Source organism: Struthio camelus, chromosome 4 (genome assembly GCF_040807025.1).
Source record: "Struthio camelus isolate bStrCam1 chromosome 4, bStrCam1.hap1, whole genome shotgun sequence".
In the NCBI taxonomy this organism is placed as follows: Eukaryota; Metazoa; Chordata; class Aves; order Struthioniformes; family Struthionidae; genus Struthio; species Struthio camelus.
In genome coordinates, this window is record NC_090945.1 from 20,464,321 (window position 1) to 20,489,721 (window position 25,401).

The 25,401-nt window shown below is 36.3% G+C and overlaps 1 protein-coding gene and 1 long non-coding RNA gene across 8 annotated transcripts in view; one reads left to right on the forward strand and one right to left on the reverse strand.

Moving 5' to 3' along the window:
- The window catches only part of LOC138067149 (uncharacterized), a 133,199-nt gene that overhangs the window by 54,224 nt on the left and 53,574 nt on the right, over window positions 1–25,401 (reverse strand). Inside the window, exons 3-4 of the long non-coding RNA XR_011140857.1 lie at window positions 6,467–6,520; window positions 6,308–6,378 (exon numbers count right to left, since the gene is read on the reverse strand). This is a non-coding gene — a long non-coding RNA (uncharacterized lncRNA). The remainder of the gene's footprint in view (window positions 1–6,307; window positions 6,379–6,466; window positions 6,521–25,401) is intronic.
- PDE5A (phosphodiesterase 5A) overlaps window positions 1–25,401 on the forward strand; it is a 71,003-nt gene that overhangs the window by 6,815 nt on the left and 38,787 nt on the right. For 6 of the 7 annotated variants that reach the window (XM_068941716.1, XM_068941715.1, XM_068941718.1 and 3 more), the window contains exons 2-7: window positions 7,640–8,222; window positions 9,733–9,822; window positions 19,957–20,028; window positions 21,095–21,184; window positions 22,442–22,579; window positions 23,964–24,031. In XM_068941716.1, coding sequence (XP_068797817.1) covers window positions 7,640–8,222; window positions 9,733–9,822; window positions 19,957–20,028; window positions 21,095–21,184; window positions 22,442–22,579; window positions 23,964–24,031 — 1,041 coding nt within the window. Of the gene's footprint in view, window positions 1–1,681; window positions 4,594–7,639; window positions 8,223–9,732; window positions 9,823–19,956; window positions 20,029–21,094; window positions 21,185–22,441; window positions 22,580–23,963; window positions 24,032–25,401 lie in introns of those variants that run through there. The other variant, XM_009674854.2, reaches the window with a different exon arrangement.

Sequence of the window (25,401 nt, forward strand, 5' to 3'; positions counted from 1 at the left end):
TAAGGTATCCATTGCCTTTGTGAGAGACAAAAAAGTTTCACGCTTTTCTTTATTTTTAAACTGTAGAAGTTTATGGAAGCTTTTTGTTGAGCTGCTGTTGCAGAATCATCACAATTATTACTTGCTTAAATGAGGAAGAAATTCACATCATTACACAGGATTAGGACAAAGACTACATATGTAAAATAAAAATATCACACCAGCCTTTTGAAGCTGAAATGAGATTTCCATAGTGTATAGACATTGTGCTAGCAGTCTGCACCAGGATAAAAATTCATAAGCTAGCGTCTAGTATGACTTCAGATCAAAGAAAGTATGTCTAAATATCATAGTGTACTTCCAGGCTCATTAGATTAAAGCTGAATTTTGTGGGAATATATGATCAAGATCAAGTGTTACAAACAAACCAATTTTATACAATACATTCTTGACTTAATATGCTACAACTTATTTTCATTTTCAATATTAAAAGAGGAAGTTTTTTCTTTTGTCATGAACAAATATAATTATTAAAATCACAATACAAGCCTTTCTTTACTGGCTAAATATATATATATATAATTTACATGGAATACTTTGTGATTTATATCATTTACTTTAAAAAAAAAAGCATTCAATACAAAAGGAGGTATTTGCAAAATGCCAGAAAATAAGCCCTCCTGAAATGGTCCTTGTGAATGACTCAATGGTTGTAATTTCACGTTAGGTCTGGCACTGAAAATATAGCCACAAAATATATTTGCTTAGTAAAAGATATATATTTTCCCATTTATTTGTGCATTACAGTGAACTCACCCCAGCACAGAGGGCCAGCCCAAAGCCTCTGCACCACTTAAGTCCTACTTAAGCCCTATTTTGGGAATTGAATTGAAATTGAAGTGGTGCCTAAGACTTATCCTAGGCCTCCAGACAGGTAGGAACTTAACTGTTAATCCTCTTTCACCAAAGGCACTGGCAAAAGTGTCATTACTTTCCACAAAGAAGTTAGTGGGTACACAGTTATTTTTAAGACTTTTGAGCCTGGAACAAGAGGTAGACATTGGAGGAAAAATAAAAGGTCATGTTTTAGAATTTGACCTTCATATCCCTGAGATTTCATTTTGTCTTTCTTTGTACTGCGAATAGAAAGTCCATTAAAGGGAGGGATAGCTATTCTTGAGAAAAGTTAGGCTTGCAGTTTGGTTGTTAAAGAAAATGTGAAAATGGCCAAGAACAACCAGTTAGTTCAAGCCTCCCATTTCTAATACTTTTGCTTCAAATAATAAATCAACTTCTGTCTCTTGTTTTAAAAATAGTACTAGCATAAGACAAGGTTTATATGATTTCATAGTTCTAGAAGGTTGTTAATTTCACTCTTTTGTGAGCGTGGTTTGAATCAAGAATTAAAGATTTTCATTTAGAGCTGGATTCAAATAGAAGTCAATTGGACTGCTTATATGCTTAAAGTTAAATGTATGCTTGTATGTTTGACTGAGTTGTGCCCAAAAATGGACACAAACTTTAAGTCATACTTCATGTTCAAAAACTGTTTGCCTACCACTGTTAGAAATAGCATCTCGAGTAACTACAGCTCGGAAGGGTTTAAGGAAAACTATTACTGTCTTTGTCAACTTTCTTTTTTAGTTCATTTAATAGGATTTTGTATATAGGTTTTTTTTTTTTTTTTTTTACTATTTCCGTCTAATGATGCCTTATATAGTTTATTTAAATCTTTCACATAGCAAGAAGGGAGACAAAACATTTAAACATCACTGTGAAATAGGAAGTATGGGAAAGAAAACGGGAAGGCAAGTTTAATATCCAAGTGACTTTCAAACTCATCTGTTAAAACTGGCTAGATCTCAAGTTGCTGCCAACCCTTGAAATGATTTCTGTGTCTAAATTATGTCAAGGCATCAGAAAGAAATTGTAGACATCTAGTGGTTATTTTAAGGAAGGCAACTGAGAAAACGGTTGGTTTGAAATATTGTTGACTTCAACATTTGCAGGATTAGGCTGCAGCAATACAGACACTTGAAAGGAGGCATTCCATAGTAGCCAAGTTTGGGTTGAATACCTCCCCTGAAGTGTATATCAGTAATTGCTGGCTTGAATGAAAAATTAGCAAAATATTCCACACAATTGTTGCTGCAAAATGCTTGTTAAAACCCTTCATGTTGTATATATGAAAGACATTTCAGCAGCAAAGAAAATGTATTGGGAATTATTTGTTGTTTAACTGACATCCACTCATTAATCACTGCTTCTGTGGTACAGTAATCATTATACATCTTCTATGGGCAAGATGAATAAGATACAGTATGCTATCTTAACTGTATCTTAGAATTCATTCTGTGCTCTGTTTTTGCATGTTTTGTGTAAAAGTATCTTGGTGAATGGTCGCATTGCTGTGCCCTTACATATGTAGCGTGGCCACATGTGGTAGCAAGGCAATCATAATTTGTCTGTAACTCATTGAACATCTTCACTACTTTTTTGAGAAGATCAGTATGCTGTGTATTTTGAAGATAAGCACAATGAAGACGGGTAAAAGAAATTATTTAGTATTCCCACTGGGTGAGCAGAATAGTAATTAGTGTCAGGTCAGCATGGTTTGATACGTAAGGCACAGGAAATAAAGCAAGCTGTGATTCCACTCAGGTCTATGACCTTCTGCATGATCTGGCTCAAGCCATGTGTCTTCTCTGCGTCTGTTTTCTCACCCACTGATTTTCTATTTTTGTTGCCTATTCATATTGAAAACTTCTTGCTCCAGGGACAGTTCTACGTTCTGTGCTGTATTTAACAAACTAGGTTCAAAGAGTTTAAACCCTCTGAAGTTCCTGGGTTCTAATGTAATGCAGATAATAAATGTGTAGTTGTATATAAGTGATTAGAGAGGGAAGGATCACATAATCTTTTTTGTTTTGCTCAAATGTTTTATCTTCCATTGTACTTTCATCCATTTCCCACCCCCAACTCTCCAAAATTCCTCTCCAATTTTATCATCTGCTGATGAGGTCACCTGCCAAATTCAGCAGTCACTATTCTCCGTTTCCTTTGAAATTCTGTGTTTTATAGAGGAGAGACTGGATTTTGCTGATGTAAGAGCCTATAAAAAGGTTACTTCACGGTCAGCTATTCCTGTTGATGACCTCTGGGATAAATTACGGCTTTCTCGAGCGGAGGCTTAGAATAAAGTAAAGGATGTATGTGGTGCATGAGAAACTGATGCACATGGCTATAACTTCTCAAGACGCAGTCACTGAAAGGCTATACTGGGATGGAAACATAGTATTTGTTTGAACTACATGTGTAGATCTGTATGGCTCAGTATTGGTTCCTGTTTAATACAACCCTGAAACTCCTAAACTTACTTTAACAGTCTCTCTCTTACAGCAAGGATCTGGTCCTTACCACCAGCTGTTGACAACACCAACGCTCACCGAAGCCTACTCATATGAATAGTCACGTTTGTTCCTTAATGTAGTCCTTCCATACATAGCATTTGTTACTAATTTTCAGTAATATCACTTGTGGTTCAGTACATGTCTGGTATTGGATATCTGTTGAGTTAATTCTGTGCTGAGGAAATAGTCGTGTTTATAAGAATACTCTTGTCAAACCTTGTTAAATAGGATGGAATACCAACAAGCAAACAAATGTCAAGACATTCTCTGATAGCATTTAAATGAATTTAGAATACTGTTTTACATTTCAGTTAATGCTAGTTTTTCCATTCACGTATATGACTGTGTAAGTAATAGGAGCTAAATAGTTTCCTTGTTAGAAGAGGCATTCAGTAGAGGTCAGTGAAAACTGTTCTTATTCCAGCTAAATGTGAACAACTTTACTGTTGCCTAAACAGAAACGCCTAAATGGTTTGAAGTTGAAGAACTTGCTTTAAACAGTATAGTTGAGGATTTTTCTGTTGTAACTAATTACGCAGCTTTTTGAGAATCACAGACTATGTCGGCAAGTTATTGGATTGCCATCTAAAAGACATTAAGGGGGAGAGGAACGTTCCTCATAATTATATACAGCTCTACAAGGAAAGTAACAGAGCATAATATAAAGTTCTGTTCAATGTCGAAGTGCTTTATAAATAACGCAGATGCCTAATACATAGTCAGTCCTTATTAAAGAAATGTGATTACTTTCATAGGAAAGGTTTTACAGTTATGTCCCACATCCCTCAACAATCCCCATAAGTTAGAGAAGCATTAAAATGCTTATTTTACACAATAAACAGCGAAGGAGGTAAAACTAAATTATCTCATCACTGTAGTGTGAGAACCAGTATTAGAATACAGAATACATTGTTCTTACTGATTATTACTATTCCACTATTAAGGCTGGAGCATGTGACACGACACTTTAAAATAAATAAAATAGCAAGTTTCAGCTGATAAACCAAATTGCTGCTTTAGCTTTTGCTTCATCCACAAGGGGTACTTGATTCTTTCTCTGCCTTGTATCTTACATCAACACATCTACCCATGTAACTTCACCATAAAACACAGCTAGCCAAAATGGTAGCATTTTATATCTTCTTCCTTCAAGTGCAAATAAGCAGAGAATCAACTTCCTGTAAAATCTCCAGTCACTCAGCAAGTAAGTACAGCTTTACATGTGTGCGTTTTCAAACATGCCTAGACAAAGTACATATAGCTTCCTACACCTAATCACTGACTAGTTTAAACAGACTGCTCCAACTGATACTGGGTAATTATTTTACAATAATGCCAGTCCTGAGCATTCAAAAATCAAGCCAGCACAGGCAGTCATGAAACTGGCTCAAGTCATGAGCCTTTTAAAAAAATATATTCATTATTCTCTAATTTACCTTTCTGTGTCTGAGGCTTTAAGTGCACCCAACTCACATTTTCAGGTTTTTCTCTGTAGCCTTAGTGCTAGATACTAAATTTTGTTTAGAAAAAAAATTAAAAATACCAAATACTTTTCTTCAGAAGGTTATATTTAAAAATACATATATTACACAACACATCCTACTGCAAGAGTTATCAGCAATGGTTTCAAAACTCATGATGTGTTTACATTCAAATTTTGCGCTTCAACCTGTTTAATTTTCCTAAAGATAGTTTTGGTCATTTTCATCACTAATTGTAATTGTTTTCTCCTACAATTAAAAAAAATGGAATTGTAAAATGTCATCAAATGCTAACTTCTTATCTTAACTCTCATTGAAACAGCTTTTGCAAAGATGGTGATACTGTCCCAGGCAAAGTATAATACCATGTATTTCAGTAATAAAGCCGCACCTCCCACATTCTAATATCTATGCGTCTTAAGTGCTACAAAGAAATCCTGTTAACATCCGAGTCCTAACAATATATTAATTGTTCCTTTTGTTTCTTCACTGTACAAAACATTGGGATGAAGTGATTCTTACCAAAATATATGTATTGCTGCTGTATTAAAGAAGGATCACTGGGAGCTATTAATATACTTAAAAAGCATAGTTTTCTTTCTTTAAAAATAAGTAGCTGAGTGATGAACAAAAACACTTTCAGAATAACAATGGAATTTCATTGTGTTCTCTGGCACCATGTTTCCAGTAATTGGACTAGTTTAAGATTGCTGGGAAATTTGTAATAGATGTTGATTGAGGTACATTATTGGTACAGCAAGAAGTGTTTCAGGAGCTTCATGGAAAATATAAAAACATGGAATGAAATCCTGCCTCTGTGGAACTCGGAGGCATAAATCCTTCTGCCTTAACTGCATCCAACATTTAATTCTGTGCTTCATGACAAAGAGCCTTAACAGCTCAAGACCAGAAGATTCACAAGTGGCCTATATGACTACACTGGCCGTTCAGCCTTGAAGATGAGTAAAACTATGAATGATATTAACCACGTTTGTAAGGTTTTGCATGAACAGGAACACAGTGTGCAGACAGAGTCAAAAGTAAAGAATATTCTACCACCTATTCATCTGGAGTTGCATCAGTGTGAACAAGACAAGAATTTGGTTCTACAGTGCTATACTGAGTGTTACCCCAGTTGAATGTGTTTTGAGGGGAAAAAAATTACCAGGTAGTTTACACCGAAGTGGAATGTGTGCAGTAATATCATGCCTTTCTTTTGGCTAGGCGCTCCCTTTACACTTGCACTATTTTATAAATCTACCCTACTTAAGTTTTTCACAGTGTGTTTGCCTACAGTTGAGGCCTCCAAATCATACATGATTGCAAAATTTGAGAAACTCTTTCAACTGTCCTAATGGAAGACAAAATACCACTTTTTCATATTGTGGATTGCTGTGAATAGAAATAATATCTGTGGATTTCAATCACTTACTTTACCTTTGGTTAGCAATTAATCATTTGCAGCAACCACTTGCACCACTGCATTCTACAACACAGTTGAAGCCATTCTGTAAAAAGAAAAGAAGGCTATGTACCAGGCTCTTCATATTTAACATACACTACTGCATGTAACCGACTGATCACTGGCTGACTAACCTGATTAATTTCCATGGTTTCATTCAGCTTCACTCTTGAAATTCCTGCGGTCTGCTGAGCAAATAAAAAATATACCAAATTTAAAACATGACCACCATGAGACATTTCCAAAAGATCAGACTTCTTAAAAGGATTTTTGCTGTTCATAAACCTATACATTATGTAATTGAGAAAAACCATCTCTTCTGAGAGCTGATCATGTGCTCTAAGGAAGCCTCTTCACTGAATATATGAAATAAAAAGCCCCAGATTAAAAAAAAAAGATTTTGGATATGAAAATATTAGAGTGATAAGAAAAGTACATTAATGTTACTGATAATGTATTAGCTTATGGATAATTCAAGAAAAGCTGTATTTAGGAAGACCATATTAGGGCTGGCACTATACCACTTAGCTCATTTCAGAAAGAGTTAAATACTAGAGATGGGTGGCATCTTTTGATCAAACTCATCAAAAATGTAATTCTGGGATATTCCGTATTATAGGTTGAAGTAGGCAATGAGTTTCATCTGGACGGAAATGGGAAGAAGCATGAAAACAGCCTGTCTTTTCATTATTTTAAAGGGTTTTGAATCTGAATGTTTCTTTCTGACAGTTTTTAAGCAAAACTTCTGTACTTTGAGTCTTAAAACAGCATTCTTTAACTCTGAGAGAGCATGGGGGAAGTTAACTTAAAAATAGTGTACAGAAAATATAAAAATAGGAGGGGTTTCAGGTGTTTTGATGGAATTAAAGTTCAAAATGATCTTTTAAAATAGAGAAATGGTCTGGAAAAATTGGATTTAAACAGAAAGTTTGTTTATCTTAGCTAAAGAGTTCTACATCCTAGGAATGGGAGGACCAGAACTTTCCAAACAGAAAGCTATGTTGTAAACTGTTGATCTTTTATACTCTGAAAGACACAGCCTAGGCAGTCATCCTCTGCGCTACTTAGTTATTTCCTCTGAGCAGAAATAGTTTCCTTTTTTGTGGGACATAAAACATTACTGCTTAACCTTGACTTAGTGCTGGCTAAAACTGAAGAACATTGGTACAGAAAAGCACTAAAGGTGCACAACCTTTCAAAAGGTGGGAAGTTATCCTCTTGGTAGCGTAGTCTTTATACGTTTATTAGTTCCAATTAGTACGATTTTTAACTTGCAACACTTGGTATCTTTTATTTTGGTTTTACAGAGAAATGGTTAATGCATGGTTTGCTGAGAGAGTTCACACCATCCCAGTCTGCAAGGAGGGAACCAAGACCCAGAGTGAATCCTGCTCTTGTCACCAGCCTGCTTGTGCAGAGACCACCAACCCTGGGGCTCCAGCAAGGAAAATCTCTGCTTCTGAATTTGACAGACCCTTAAGGCCCATTTTTGTCAAGGACTCAGTAGGAGCAGTGAGCTTCCTCTCTGGCTCTGAAAAGAAGGAACAGATGCCTCTGCAATCTCCACGGATTGGGACCAGCGCAGGGGATCAATGCTCAAGACTCTTAGAACTTGTGAAAGATATTTCTAGTCATTTGGATGTCACAGCACTTTGCCACAAAATTTTCCTACATATCCATGAGCTCATAGCAGCTGATCGTTATTCCCTGTTCCTGGTCTGTGAGGATAGCTCTAACGAGAAGTTTCTTGTAAGCAGGCTGTTTGATGTGGCAGAAGGCTCCACCCTGGAAGAAGCTTCAAACAATTGCATTCGCCTGGAGTGGAACAAGGGCATTGTGGGTCATGTAGCAGCTATAGGCCAGCCTCTGAACATCAAGAATGCTTATGAGGTAAACTAAGAAAATGTATCTTGAATAATTTTTGACACTGGGAAAAAAAGTCATATTATCAACTGATGTAACTTTGCCATTTTAATGCATGTATTTGGAACTATATTGATTTGTACTAGTGAAGATACAAACTAGATCCCAAATTTCTGTTATAATACTTGTATTATATATACATGTATATTCAGATACATGTACCTCTGACTAATGCTAGAGGAATGGTAACATCAAGATAGATGATATAAGCTGACATTAGCAGTCATATTTTCAGCCCAATCTTAACCAGTTGTGTGCACACCAGTATTTGTGTTTTTAGCTTTGGCCACTTAAATGTTTACATTTCTGCTTGTAACAAGATACAAGCAAGACTAACAAGGTAACAAGATACTACTGTACCAAAATTGTGACTATAAGTAATTATCTGCAAAACTACAGTCTGACGACTGAAAACACTTCAGAGAATTTTACCATTCCTAAGGCACTAGGATCTGAATGAAGAAAAACAGAACGAATGTTTGAACTGTATAGAGGTCTCCCAAATACTTTTTGAATCATTTAAGACAAGGTCAGACAAACAAAGAAATACAATCCAGCATTGGGAAAGGATTACATCTCTTTATTCCAGGCTTTTCTAATATACTGATTTTGTGCTTTGAATTTAGGGATGATGGAAATTTTCACGAATTACTTACTTAATTCATTAACTAATTAATCAAAGCATACAGAGCTGAAAACTACCACTTCTGATTGATCATCTCTTCATTAATCTGAGCGTGTTTACACAGATGGGTGACATTACCAAGTGTTATTTTTCAGGAGCAACAAAGAGGGGTATGATTGGATATGTTTTAATTTTCAACAAACACTTATTTACTGGCTCAAAAACACTTGTTAAGCATATGTTTCCAGCAAGATTTCACCTGTCCTTTTATTTTAAAAGTTCTTTCTTGAATTGGGACCATCACGCTGAATTTGAAATGAACTACTGGAGAAAGAACAACAGTCTTTAAAAATAGTCTGTTGTATTTTAGTGAGATTAAAAAAAAATCAGAGTTTTATATCAATATTCAGTTGAAAAACAGAAACAAAATCTCCGCTACAAGCAAAAATATTAACTACATTCATGAAACTTTGTTTCTCTGTGACTGTATGTCTTTCAATATATTTTTGTAATTTCCTCTTGAAGATAAAAGCTACACTGGTTGTGGTTATTCTGTATATAAGTTTATTACAGTGATGATCTGGGATCAAAAAAGGCTTTTCCTAAGGGTATTTGTTTCTTTCTGACAGTGGTATTTATCCACAGGCACTTACGTTCCACATGAGTGGTATTTTGTTCTTCTTGAAACACAGGCTGATAGAATAACTTTATATAGTTGTTACCTAGTAGTGAAACCATTGTTATCCTGGCTAACAGTTAAATATTGCAATTCTTTTAGCCTTTAAACCAGGAAAGAAAAAGAACCCATCCTTAAGCAAATAGTTAATTAATTATATTTTTCTCTTGTATTAGGATCCAAGATTCAATGCAGAAGTTGACCAGATCACAGGGTATAAGACTCAGAGTATTCTTTGTATGCCAATAAAGAATCACAGAGAAGAGGTAAGTTGCAGTACCTGCATCCCTTTATATAATAGTGTTTCCAGCTGTGCTAATTCCTTAAAATTTTATTAGTTGTTAGTCATTATTTTTCAGTATAAAACCATCCCCTTTTAAAATACTGTGTGCTTATGATTGCTTGAACTTTAGCTTATCTAGTTCAGTAACATAAGCCAAATGAGGTTGTCAAGAAGAATTTAAGCCCAGATGCAGAATGCATGCGTTTAACTGCACAAGTGCCATTCCCAGGTCCTGCACCTGGTCTTTGTCACCAACCAAGTTCTCTGTACTTCTACTGGACTAGTTCCGCGCACACTCCGATTGCAATAAAGAGTTACTTCACTCTGGCTTAGGTTATATCTAGATTTTCATCTTCAGATGACACAGATCATTTTCTACCACCATCTAAAAGACTGGTTTTTACATTGTGTTAGCCAACTAATAAATTAAGAAGGATGTTAAGTGCTTAACTTCAGGCATTTAAAAACACATATGGTGTTAGTGTGATTCAGGAAAGTCATATAACTTTAAGGCAGATCACTCCTAATTTAACATGAATTTAACATGATGTAAATCTGTTCTTTGCACTGTACTACGGATCTGCCATCTATGCTTCTCCTCACACAAGTTCTTCCTTCCTGTCTGATACTCTTGTAGTAAGGAGAGTTTTTATTATGGACTTGTGCTGTTTTCTTGCACTGAGTAATTCAAAAGTGAATTCAATAAAGTCAGTGAAAGAATAAAACTGGAATGGAAGGAAAGGTTCACTATTTACTTAGGGAGATTTCCACTATTTTTCCTTTTTTTTTTTTTTTTTCTTTTTTTGGATACTGAAAGGAGCACCATTCAGCCACATCACCCATTCTAATGCTTGCACAGCCTAAGTCTGATCATACTGCATCAGAGCTTTTAAGATAGGAGATTTTCTCTCCTACAATTCCATAATTTTTCCAAGGATTTATAGTTTGCTCCCAGAAAGTTCAAAATCCAAATAGAAATGCTGCCAGGATTGATTTGAAGACATCATACCTTCTTTATTTTGCTCTTCTGTTGTTTACTCCTCTTAATGGAGTGTGTCACGTTGATTCCCACTGCACTAAACCTTTACACATTAAATATACTGATTAAACTCTTGATTTAGCTGATGTAGTGAATCTTACTCTAGCTGACCCAGATGATCAGGCAGAGTTTCTCATTTTAATCTACTGCCAATATTGGTTAAAAATATTTTCCAGTTCTTGTAAGGGCAGCACTTGAAATTTGCAATCCACTACCTTAGAGACAATGTCTTTAGTCCTTCTGAGTCCCAACCCACTGCAAGCTCGTTCCCCTTTCTAACCAGCAACAGCCACTGCTGGCCCTGAGCCAGCTGAGGAGCAAATCAGATGTTGTGAGAAGGGCTGTCAGAGAGCAGTGCTCCATGTCATCAGGCTGATGCAAAACTTTACGTTTCACCCAAGCCATCCCCCTTTTTTTTTTTTTTGCTGAATGGAAAAAACACTGTGCTCTATGTAATTTGGATCAGAAATGAATTAAAAAAATCCTGTTGGCCAGGGTGCATTTAAGTGCTTACTTCTCACTATGGCCTGATGGTAGGTGGGGGAGAAATAACAGCGGTAGTCTGTTGGTCAAATACACCATGACTTACAGGCTGAATAAACCTGCAATTGGCCGTATCTTCAGCTATGTTTCCACTCCTAAGTGCATCAGGAAGTGGGAATGAAGCAGGTATTTGTTTATTCTGAAAACTTCAACCAACCTGAAGCTTGAGGACAGTGTTACACTCACTCTTATATGCAATAAATCAGAGCAGCTGAACATTTCTTACAGAATAGAATGGCACTTTACAAATTTTTCTGATTTTAAAGGCTCCACCAGAAGGTTTTCATCACTCTCACCATAACGCTTTTCTGACATGTTTCTGGACAGATGTTGGAGTCAGTGAATCAGTCCTTAATTTGCCATCTGCTTTCTTCTGCTTCTGTTTAAAAAGTAATCAGAATGCTGGCTCCTCCCACATTAAGAAAAACATCTCCAAAGCCCCCAAGGTAGTATTGAGGCTAGTGAATGTTGCCTTAGTCAGGATATCAGCAGTCACAGTCAAAGGATCATTCTTCTCTATCTGGAAGATCTCCAAAAATAAACACTGAGAAAGAGAAGCAACTGTTTTATTTTTTGTTTGTTTTGTGTTAGTACTATCTGTTAAAGCAAGAGAGTCAGCAATTGAGATGAAGAAAATCTCATGATGATTATTAAATCCTCTGGGCCTGCTGAAACATGGGGATTTTTCCAGTAGATGTTTTTCCCATTTGCCTGTATTTCTGTGAGGAATGTGAGCAACCAAAGCCTCACTTAAAAATAACAATTAATAAGAAATTCCATAGATGAAGAGAAAAAAACAGCTTGTCCCACAGAAGATCTCATAAAAAGGACCCAGGAACTAGCAGCAATCTTACCAAGAAAAAAGAAGTGCAATAAAAGAGTACTTTACTTCCTCACTTCACAGATGTACACGAAGAATGGAAACATGTTCATTTAATAGTGCAAGAACTTTTCTCAGTCTCCTATTCTATCTGTTCTGACTGAGTCTGCAGAAATGTCACATTTTAGATCCAGAAAATTCTGATTATATTCTTCAAGTTCAGATTATAGAGACTTTGCTAGGTTTGTAAAGAGTTCTCATCTTGCCATGAAAAATTACAAATGCAAGCTGACCAAGATTTGACCTTCAGGGGCGTTGAAGAAAATTCTGTCCATCCCATCTTATGCCAAAAGTATTGCTATATGCTGCTAACTGGCATGTTAGAATATAACATTTGATGTTTATGACTAGTAAAGAAGACAAGGAGGAAGAAAGGCCGTGAGTAATCTGAATTTTACTCTACTTAAACAAAAAAAAAAAAAAAGGGCTGTAAGTCAAATCATTTCAATCTATTCATGTATTTAGAATTATTATATTGTAAATGTGAAGCCCTAGGAAAGATTCCAATTTGCTCCTGAAAGATTTTTCTCATCTGTTTGTTCTTCTGTAGCAACAGATAACTGTGTACTAGACATCGCTATGACTGCTACTCTGATTATCAATGTGTGTAACAGAAACACACAAACCTTCAAAGCTGACTGAATTTCTTTTTTCCTCAGTAGTACTAAAAACACTAATGAAAAGTTAGTATTAGCCAGCTCTTACCACAGAGTTACCATGGTTATTTCTTTTACAAGAGGAAACTGGTTTTGCTGGCCACAGGCTTTAGCTGTAGCTATTAATGCTAACCATTTCAGTGCTACAGTCTCTTTTTTCAGAAGTTAGGATCTTTAACACCAGCTGCAGAATCCCTAAGTGCGTGGCAGTTTAGAATTTTAATCTGCGCTATGTATGTCAAAAAGAAGTTTTTAATTCTTTAATGTGTGTGCCTTAAGCCTTTAATTTTCAGAAGCTCCAAATGCTACAGATTTGCCTACTAGAGTTCCTATGATAAAGTGAGTAAATGCAGTGGCATTTTCTTCTATTTTGTTTGATCTTGGACTCAGATACCCCAAAAAAGGACTACAGAAGCTGTTGTAAATAATTATCACCCTTGAGGATTTCTCCATCTGTTTTTTAGACCTTTATAAACAGTCATTATGAGAAAATTCTAACAGACCTGAATAGTGAATGGATATCCTTAGTTTAAACCAACTTGAGGAGTTATACAGAATTGATACAAATCTTAGTATACTGAGAGATTAGTTTTCTGATGATTAGTTTTATAACTGACTTGGAGTATCTATGGAAAAGACAGTCTCTGATTTGTACAGTCACCATGGTGCGCTTACACTGTCTACAGGAATGACATAATTTCCTATTATGTCTATATTTTTTCTTTTGTGCAAAATAATTTCTATTAAATCCTATTTTTGTTTAATTTCTACTAAATACTGACCCTAAGTAAGACTGAACTTCCTTCTAATTGGCTAGGTTAATGTTTCATTCTGGCAAAGTTCACTCCAATTGTTTGGTTTGTTTATTTTTGATTTTAACTTGCTATATCTCATGTCACTGGGAAGCTCTTCCCAGCAAGTCAGGGGTGCCTTTTTAAATACCTTGTTGAACTTTATTTTACAAAAGTTAAGCTGGCATGTTACTGTCAGCCAGCTGGGTAAGTTGTTCTTTTCTCCCACAGTGAAAACTTTGTGTTTAACACATCAAAGTGACTGCAGTATAGTGTAGATATAGCCAAGCGAACTTTAAACAAACTAACTCAAGTTCCAGTAGCAGTCTTGCTGCAGGATTATGGAGATCAGCATGGACTAAGTAATTTGCTGCTTGGATGGATTTTCAGCTTATGCTGAGACATGTGTTGTAGTAGCTGGACTGCTAGGAATCGTGTCGTAAGTTTCGGAATGAATATCAGAAGAGGATGTGAAAATTTGGCTGATTAAAAATCAAAGTCTTTAAATACAGGTCTGACCCTACAGGATAACTTGATGAGCCTGAACTAAGGCTCCACACGAGCAGAAGAGCAGAATAAGCCTCAAACCGCTCAGCCTATCCTCTCATTTGCATATTTTTGCATCTGTAAAACATGATAAAAGTTAAGTTTCCCTCTTCCTGTGATCATTCTTTGGCGTAATGTCTCATTTTAATTTGGGTGCTAGTTTTACTGACTCATAACACCTTCTCAGGAAGCAAAATCGTATTCTGAAGTCAGCTAAAAGGAAAAACAACAAAAAAGGGCACTAGCTGCCTGTAGAGCTGGAAGAGCTTTCACAGATTTAGGCTTGTAATCTTAATGTACGAAAAATGCAGCATGAAACAATCCGGATAAAAGTCAGAGCACAGCCATCAGCCATCATCTATACGGAAACATTGCAGGTCGCCTGCTACTTTTAGAGGTAGGAGTCAGCTATTGCGAGAAAATAGTTAGTAAAAATAAAGGCCTCTGATAATTAGAAGAAATCTCTCTTTGTAATGTGGATCAGGCTTTATTAGATGAGATAACCGATACAGCTGAAGAAGAAAGGTTATGGAACAACGAGCAGCGCTGGCAGATTGCCTGTGTTGCCAGAGAGAGTACAACTAGGAGAGCTGTGTTTTGACATGGTAGAACAGGTATAGATTGTGGCTCAGTTTCTGGGCTCAGTAACGTTTTCTCCTCCTTTTCGGAACTGCTAATAGGAGAATGAACAATTTTTGAAATTGTTTCAAAACTGCTTTTTGTGTTTGTCATGCATGCCTGTCTTATGTGAACTGGATGGTAACTGACAAAGTCAGTTTTGCCTTGGGTGACCAAGAAATACATAGGATAATACTGTAGGCATATTAAGAGAGTGACAAGACATGAAAACATAAGTATTTTTGCTTTATGGCTATAGGACTACTCAGCTTTCAACAAGATTTCTGCTCGTTAAAGAATTAAGGAAAGGCAAAATATTGTGCCTAAGTAACTACAGTTCTTAAAAAAAACAAAACAAAACAAAAAAGACACAAGGTGTTTTATTAGACTGGAGCAGTGCTTTCATTAGTAAGTGTTTGGGGGGACTGTCACTTTTTACAGCATTCTTCAAGGTTTACAGAGAATATGCTTTATCTCAGACAGGTAGATGCATCATCTTTGTTGCCACAAAGATATTATACACTTCTAATGCACCTGCTATCTGAGTAAGTTTCCTGTACTGCTGAGCTCACAGCAGTTACAGTCACCCTTGATTCAAACTTACTGCTGTGCAAACAGAACCCCCCAACTGGAGATCAGGCCTATTGTGACTTCAGGTTTGTTTATGTTAAGTTTTAAAAATGAGGATCTTGGTTCATACTGTGCTTGGAATTCTCTAAAATGCAGGCGTATGTTCTCCATGACCTCAAATGCTACCCTGTGATTTACATCTGTCCTAGTTACATAATTACTTTAGTAACAGGAACAGATCCTCTTGAGTTTTCTATAGCTTCCCCTAATTACCTGGTTGCAGGCAAGACTCCAATGGCTAAATAATATCCATCTTGAGGTTTTTCTCATTACTGCCTCTATACCAGATTCTACAGAATTTAGTGAGGTTCACTGGAATTTGCACTGATATAAATAAGGTCAGAATTTGGACCAGTGCAGTTTCCAAAACAGTTAATTTTGTATGAAGAAATAACACATGCCACTAAGATGTCTGGAAAAGCTTAGCATGTCACTGAACCAAAGAAAAAAGGGTTGTCATCTGCATAAAAGTTTTACCATCATCAGGAAAAGAATGGATTTTCAACAGTTTAATTCTCCTCATTTCTCCCTCCCCCTTCTGTTAAAGCCTTTTATTGGAAGGCCTTAACAGGGATTCAAAAATGATCATTTCCCTTGGTAGGCATGCTTTTGTTAACGTTAGCGAAAGCTGCAGTACTAATGAAGGGAAGCTAAATTGTCTCTTTGCTGTATTAATTAATATCGTCTTTTTACTGTTTCCTCATAGCTTTTTTAATTGCCGTAAGCTTTCCTTTGATGGAGAGGAAGTGTTTACACAAGATGAAAGTGTTCACCTTTTGGAAGCTTTAAAGACCCTCTGACTTCATTAAAATTGTCTTAGCTCACAATGTTTCAAAACTTAAAAAAAACAACAAAAAAAAAAAACAGAAGAAAAACAATGCTAGGAGAAAAGGCCTAACCATTACTTTCTGAACACGCAGGTTAACATAAAAGCATATAAACTGCTTAAGGAATTTGCTTACTATTTGAAGTCTACTGTAGAAGCATATGAGGCAAGTTGTACATTGTTATTACCGTGAGAACGTTTATTGGATAAGAAATACTTCTCACTTAAGTTAATGAGAGTTTGACTGTAGGAAGAACTGCGTTGTATGGAATGGACCTGACAGGCAAGCTTTGTTTCAAATAGACATTTTTGACCGCAAAGTTGGCAGTGGTTCATGCTGCAGAACAATGACCTTACTTGTAATACCAGTGTTTTGGGAAGACTAGTGTGAGAGATTGTAAGTTTTCTTTTCCATCACAAAAATAAAACTATTTCTAAGCCCTTCTTCAATTTAGCAATTATAAATTTAATGATTAACAGCTAAGTATTTTATACATGCACACCATAGTTTTTCTTCTGATATTGTTAATCCAAAAAAGCAAGATGAAAAATTTTGTCATTTATACCTCTCACTGGTATTACCCTACTTCAGTCTCAAACGATGCAAGCTCCTTGCAGCTTTATCAGTGGTTTGTTGTAAATGTGCCAAAAATTCCAAAAAGAATATACACTTTACATACTTCACATATACTTTAGGGCCTCTTACTGCATAGTCTTTCATATTATTGTACTCAACTAATGGGTCTTCATCTGTTAGTAGTTTCTAGCCTCTGAGTTTACTACACTGTGGATTTATTGTCTTAGTAGTAGATGAGACCCAGCCATTTAAATAGATGTAACTAGTCTAACTGTAATACAGTGTAGGGTTTTAGTGAGTGACCTCCAGCTCCTCCCAGATTCCAGCCTCTCGCCCTTACCTCCTGCCCTGGTGCTACTGGTCCCTCTTGGCCTCATGCCACAAACTGAACCTGGTAATATCAGCGTATCTGCTCCCGCCCTCCACTTGGCACCTTCCTCAGAAGGTCATCTCCTTTTGGTACCCTTATCATTCACATTCATAGCATGGAGCTGAGTTAAAACGCTTTATAGCTCCCACTGTTGCTGTCACGTACAGAAACCTGTCATTATTCATTAACAGTTTTTTGGCCTTGACAAATCAAGAAAACTGTACTTTCTCCAATTCTCCTGAGTCTACAGTCAGATTTGAGAGAACTTTGCAAATTGTTACTAAGAGAGTGGAAACATACTGTATTCCACTAGGCAAAAGCTAGGGCCTTGAAATCCAATAATCTAGGAGATGTTTGTGCAACAGAGGGAAACGTTTATTACAGTAACAATTTGATTAAATAGAAGACAGCAGTATGAATTGGTAATAATAAATACTATAAAAATAAAAATAAATAAGCCTTTTTAATGGAATGACAAAATATTTGAGTTTGAAAACCTCTCGTTTTCACCTTATTGAGAGTGAAAGTCAGGAGTATCCCAAATGAAATTAACCTGTTTGCCCTATCTCCTCAGTTCCTTCTAATTTTAGTGTGCGATGAGGTTAAGTTTATGACTTGGAGGAATACAAAATGTAAGCACAAGGATAAGTGCAGTAAGACTAAGCATAAGCGCAGGACCTAGAGGGAGTTTAAACCAGTTTGCAGGATGGAATGGTCATCACCAGCACGCAGATAGCTTGAATAACTGCAGTGGGGATCTGCAGAAATACTATCCTAGTGAATGAATTTTTTTCAGGATACGTTCTCTATCTTCACAGTGGCTCCTGTGAAGGTCGCTTTAAATTTTCCTGTTTTCCTTGGGCTCTGAAACAGATCCAAGTTTCCCCTCCTCTCCCCCCAAAATTTATACTGCATATATAAAATGCAAGTCTTAAAACTGGTCACGAGAGGATGGAGAAAGACTAAGTCCAAAGCAACCGTCCAATTTAATTTCTCCCCAGACTTCAGAATTACAGCCTGCATTAGAAACCTGAATCAGCACTAAGCAAAGACTTGAATTTCACTTTTATCTTTTAATGGGGTTTTTGCTGCTTGCAAGGCAGATGGTTTCCTGGGAGCTCTCACCAGCATGCAGAATTGAACTCCATAAAGACGCAGTAACAAAAGCATCATGCTTAAACAGCTCTGTTGTTCTCACATTCATTTTACATTTCTTTTAAATCAAAACCAACATCCTGTATCAAGAAATCACATTTATTGACTAACTATCCTCTGTGTAGAAAGTACAGAAACACCAGAAGTTTGGACTTTAATTGACTGTCCTTCCAGGATTGTTTTCTGCTTTGTATCGTGTTTTAATCTCACAATTCATAGAATTATGCCCAGAAACTTGACATCAAGTTTTATCAGAAATTATTTTTATACTAAAAAGCATCAGCTAGGAATTTAACATAATTTACTCAGAACTTTATAAGAATTAGACTCAATGTGTAATCTGGCTCGTGTTAATGGTTGATTCCATCTTCTTCCGCTCAAATGCAAAAGGAGAGCATCCAACAGAGAAAGTCATTCTAATAGTAAGTGGAGCTGCTGTTGATCTCTTTATAATTATTTTGTAAATAACAGTAGTTATTTTTTTTCTAGTTCAGGTAAACACTCCCTGGTACCATCTGCGCACTGATTTAGTTAAGTGGGCAGCCTTATTTTATGAAGCCAGTTGGCTGGTCATCTTAATACATAGCCCACTTGAAAGCTAGGATTTCAGCAGTGTGGCAGGTGCAGAAAGAACCATCGAACGAAGAGGTTGCTAATGTTGATCAGGGCATATGGATTTGCTTCTTACACCCATCACAAGTATCTTGCAGGAGCTGTGAACCCCTTTTTTACCTTTTGTTTAATTTATTTACTTCCCTGCTTCTTTCCTACCTCCTGAGTTCCTTCCTGAAGATAAAAAAATTAAAAACAGTGAGATGTTGGCATACTATGGCAAGAGGACAGTCTAAGTACTCAGCTGAAGTGTAATAAAATCTCTCTTCTCCGTTTTTGTTTACTGTGGCTTTAGTAAAAGCCTACCTTTAAAGAAATCCTTCGTTTGAGTGATAAACTGGAGTCTGTCAGAACAGAACCGGTGTATAGAATTTCCATCCTGCTGAAAAGTCGTATGTGATTCGTTTTCACACAATACAGAAAGATTGCTAGAGCCCAACTCCGGACCCTGTGCTGAGCTCCACCAAGGAGGCTGTGTTATGGAAACTTTGTCAGACCTTGCAGGAAGGGCATTCTGTACACCCCAAAGGAGGGGAATATCAGCAAGAGCTGTTGCGTTGTCTAGCTTATGATTGCAGAAGCATAAACCGTTGCTGTCCTTCTGGGAGACGACTGTTCCAGACTGTAAATAAATTTTGGATGAATCCAACCCCTCTTCACAAGAACATTCTCCTCCCACTTTTGTTTTGATATTTCAGGCTCATGCTCAGTGATTTGAAATATGAATAAATTTGAAAAAACAGGTATAAATATCTTCTGTTTTCCAAAGTTCAAACAAAAATATACCTGTAATGATGATTTATTATCTTCTATAAATAGAATCCAAAGACAGACTCCTAAACATTATCTAATTACTCTGTTTTGAATACAATAGGTTGTTGGTGTGGCTCAAGCTATTAATAAGAAATCTGGAATTGGTGGGACTTTCACTGAACAAGACGAAAAGGTATGAAAGACATTAGCATCTCTGTTCTATTGCCACAGGGGAAGGGGGGTGGCGTTCTTTTTATTCTTCATACTAATTAGAAAGTTGGAAGTTACCACAAATTAAACACCTCTGAAAAACATAAAAATTACTGGTAACATTGTACTTTTCTTACTTTATGAGGTCATGAGAGATGCAGATATGAAATGGTTGAATTTCTGGATTAGCATGGAGTCTCTCATACATCACTGAAACACAGGCTTACTCTACTGAAATGTGTTGTAAATCAGTTTCATTGCTTTTAAGCAAGAGCATTTTTTATGAAGTGATTTTAAATCTCTTGGTATCCCCAGAAATACATATTTTGAATATTAAACTTTGCCTAGTGATTTTTTTTTGGGGGGGAATCTTTGGATAAATTATAAACAAAGTATGAATGAAATAACAGAAGTGCAGAAAGCACCTTAATCCCTAAATCTCACACTGAGTTGCTTTCCAAACATTTCCAGACTTCACATTTGGACTGGCATAGCAAGAAAGGCTGGACTCAGCCTGAAGAAACTGACTTAATCCCCTGCAATAAACAAATCAGTACTTACTCTTTCCCTTTTAAAAGTTTCCCCTTTAAAACGGAATATATAATGAGTATCTGCAGGATATCAAAGTTAATCCCATTCCAAACAGGAAAGAACTTGTGGCTTTGCTAGGTTAGCAGAATTTTATTTCCACTTTCTAAGAGACTGACTTTCCAAGAGATTGTCTAAATTCAGTTTTTCCAGGTAACTGGAAAAAAACTGTGTTGTTGCCTAACGAGTCAATTCCTCTTTGTTGCTTCTTATTCCACTCATACTTTCACCAGGATAAACTATGAAGATCATGAGTTTAAAAAGAAGAGATTCTTGAGGAAATGTCAGCAATACATTCAGTCTAACTGGAAAATCCTGAATGTGTGATTGCAGAAAATAAATTTAAAATATGAATCAATACTTCAAAGTGAAAACAAGAAAAAATTGCAGTAGCTTGTCTTTCAATAGAGTTAAGATGCTGTAAGACATTATCTTCAGTAGATGTTGATGTTTGTCTTCAGGATTTTGCTGCTTATCTGGCATTTTGTGGAATTGTTCTTCACAACGCTCAGTTGTATGAGACATCTTTGCTTGAAAACAGACGTAATCAGGTACGGTCAACAGGTTTGTCCCAAGAATACAGAAATTATGGCAGCGAGGTAGCAATTAGGGCCTGCTCCTGATATTTCTTATATGGTAGTTATTCCTTGGCTGTTTGTAATTACTCTACTTGAATCCTGTGTATCCCTGATAAAAGCCCTAACTAATTGCACTGAGAAGTGGTTGGGCATGTTCCAGCTCAATCTGTGAGAAGGTGACTATGAAGGGGAAGAAGGTAAAGCAAAGTATCAGTAAGTTCATTCCATCCCAAAATACTAGATACTACCTGAAGTTATCCTGTGGCTCATTCTATATAATATAGAGCTGGAGGCTTAAGTACTCCAGAAATTTCAGACAAAATTAACTTTACAGAATAGCAGATTGTACAGATTGCTCTTTTAGTCTCCTCCACCTGTAAATAGTCACTTATCATTACTGAAAATATTGTACAAAACTATATCTCCTGCTGATGAATGTAATTGTATTTTGCTGCTGACTATATTACTGATAGGTTATTTACAGGTAGAATATGGCCTTTATGGATAAAATATATCTGCCAAACTTGGTATGAAAAGGTTTTGGAGAAATAACTAGGCAGTTGTTTTAAAACCTTCTGGTAGGTTTGAATTACCAAGTGACTATGAGTGTTAGTAAACTGGTAGAAATTTGGATAATGTTTTCAAATTGATTCCATGCTGCTTGTGGAGAAAAAGGGACTATAATTTGACCACAGCTGAGAAGTCCCTCAGCAGTAGCTTTTTAATATGGCAAACTGCATCATAACGGTGTTTTCACCAAAGGAGTTCATTAGGATCTGCTAGAATTGCAACAGATAGATAATAATTGCCTTCAAAAGGTTTCAGTAATTGAAGTATCATTTTTGGCATTTTCAAAATACACACATGGGCCATTGGAAACTATTAGGTTTGCTAAGGGCAAATTACTGTGTGCTGTTTGGATTTCACAAGTTTTGTTTGATGAATTTCTTTGCTCACTGAACTATTTATATATGCCTAAACCTATTCTTTTTGATTGGAAACATCAGACAGCTAACTATGCTATTTCTTCCATCAAAGGTGTCATACTGGCTATTAATGGTTGTTACCTTGCAGTTCATATGATAGCCAAAACTTAATTTTTGTCACACGAGTACGTGTTGACTTCCTTGATTCAGGGAAGAAGGGAAGAATGGGAAGAATCAAAGAAACTAGTAATTATAATTATTGCTTACATCGCAATTAGATTTTCACAAAGCGCTTTTTTTCCAGGTGCTTCTTGATCTTGCCAGCCTGATTTTTGAAGAGCAGCAGTCTTTGGAAGTAATTTTGAAGAAGATAGCTGCCACTATAATATCCTTCATGCAAGTACAGCGGTGTACCATTTTTATAGTGGATGAAGATTGTACTGTGAGTATGTTTTTTTATTTAACCAGTATGAGCTTCCTCCATTCTGATTCAGCACCATTTCACAGCCACAGTATGTTCTGTTGCCTTTGCCTGCTCTGCCTTTGCTTTTATAGCATCACTCAGGTTAGGTGTTGATTTGGGAGGCTTAGGTCTTTGTGTAGGCCATACTCTATTTTCTGCAGTGATTTTGCATTGGCTGTTGGCAAATTAAGACTTTAAGTTCTCCACATGGCTCTTCCTCACTCCTCCAAGTTGGTAGTGTGGTTCTCTTATGGCATGGACCTTGAATGGAGAACTCTTTTGTAACGCGTTTGCTTGGCTACTGAGGTAGGAAGGAAAAATAGAAAAGGTTGGAAAGAAAATGGTATGGCTCTTACTTGCTGTGCAGAATCACTCTTGACTGCACTTTTTATTTCTTGGGTATATCTATACAGGAAGATTCTAAACAAGATATCTAAACAGGATCATGGAGCATCCCAAGATCCTGGTTCACTGGAGCAAGCACAAGTCCTTTCCAATCTGCCCACCTGCATTTCCTTCCTCTTGAAAATAGGCTGCAGAATGACAAGCATGATATTGTGTGCCTCAGTCTTGTACTGGCATTCCTAGTTTTACTACTCTTTATGGGTATGGGTGGACTAAGACCTGGAAGTGAGGTGATGTTTGCAGCTCCTATAGCACAGACGTAGCCCTTGCTTTACTTGTGTTTATCTACCATGATCACATCTCTCAGTGTAAGAAAGTCTCCTGCACACAAGTGCACATTCCTGCATCACAAGAATACAGAAGGGGAATTTACATAATTTTTGTGCTCACACATTCACACTGTCTGTACAGGTTAGCTAAACTCCAGAACCTAGTTTCCAGTCTGTAGTTTGAATCTCTACTACAGAGAAAATCTGATTTCTTTGTATTTTTAAGCTTCCCAAATATATATATATATTAAAAAAAAAAAAAAACCTACGTGAAAAGCAACAGAGAGACCTGTCAATACGTTTTAAAGGCGTTCATGTCCCAGTCCATTCAAGTAAAGCAGATGTTATGCCCTCCTGTTCTGGAACTGGATGAATGTTAAAATATGGAAGTTCTGTGCTAACAGGTAAATTTGGCACAGCTTATAAATACTGGCATTTCTTCTCAGAGTAAATGATCAGTAAGTAGAGATTCAAGAGACTTCAATGATATTTAAATATGTATTATAAGATATTGTTGCAGTAGGATCCTGAACTATTGACGCTAGATGTGAAACGCAGTTAAATTTTTTATACTTGCCTTTATTACAGATTAGATAATCCCAACGGGCTTTTTTTTTCGTGGCGACTACTACTACTATAACTTGTTACAACCACGTCCCTATATTGAAAAAATCCTCTTTGTATTTCAGGATTCATTTTCTAGTGTGTTTCACATGGAATCTGAGGAATTAGAAGATTCAGCTGAAAATCTAAGGAGGTAAAACAATGTATTCAAACTTGGGTTCATCACAGGAAAATATTGAAAAGATTAAGGTTTTAAGGTCCTTTCTTACAAAAAACATATTTTTTCTAAGTACCATGTATTATTGCTATTTGCTGTGGAGCAGGTTTTGCCCTGAAATACGCATATACAACTTCTATTGCCTTAAAAAGGTCACAATTAGAGCAGAATAGGAGAATAAGGTGTATTCTCTTCTCTTGGCAGGTCTCAGGACCTACAGAAATCTTAATTTTGTAGTTCTAGTTTATATACTGTAATTTTAACTTCTGTAATTATTTCTTTTTCTTTTCTTCTTTTTAATTAACTGTATTAGATTGTGGTAACACAAAACAGTTTGAAAAACACACACACTTTTTCCTGAAGAAAGTAAAATCATTCAGCAAGCTTTCAGCAACTCCTGAGGCTCCCTTAAAGACAAGCTGGCTGAAATGGAAAATACAACATACAACGTAACTTAATTTGCAAGGAATTGGAACAGAGAGGAAAAACTCCCTCTCTCTCGTTTCACTGCTCATATACTGCCCTGCTTTGACTAGGCCGTGGAAGAGCTTCTTGTAGTTAGAAGGGAAGCAGTTTGTAAGCCAAGCAATCCTATACAATTAGGTACTCCCTTTATTTCACATACCTAATGTCAAGCATCAGTTATAGGGCCCTTACAGAAACATCACCAGCATGATATTTAGAAAGAACAGACTTCCAGGCAGATTCTTGAGCAAGGTTTTAGATGATAAAATTAATCTGGCAAAGCAAAAGGAATCTTGGGGCTAAGCTTAAGATACAGAAAATTATTTTAGGTTTAAGACTTCCATGTTTTCTTACTGCTGTATTGGTATTTGTTCATAATAATTTGTGATCTAAGACTTCTGGGTGGATTTTGAGCTCTGGTTATACGCTTTGAATAACAGCCTTCTGGTTTAGCATGCTATTTTACTCTTGCTGTTGTTAACAAACATAATAATGTAGTAAATCAGTAGTCAAAACCTCCAGAGAAGGGGTCAGCCCCTTTGCATTAGGTATTGTGCAAAAGTACAAAGAAACATCCTTGCCAAAAAGAGCTTATAAAATACAGATTTGAATTGGAAAAGATCTGAAACACTAGTATCAATATAAATTGAACATATATTGAATACTGAACAAATTAGAGGCTTGTCGTATATCTGAAGTTCCATAACTGCCTAATTCTCTTTAAGATCATAGCTTGGAGATCTAACAATAAAATAATAGTTGCATTTCGAGACTAAGCTATGGAGATGTACAAAAAGTGAAAAGTAAAAATCTAATTTTGTGGGCTTTTCTAGAACTGATCTCTAAGAAGTCTGTCAATTGTAAAGTAGACACATCCACTT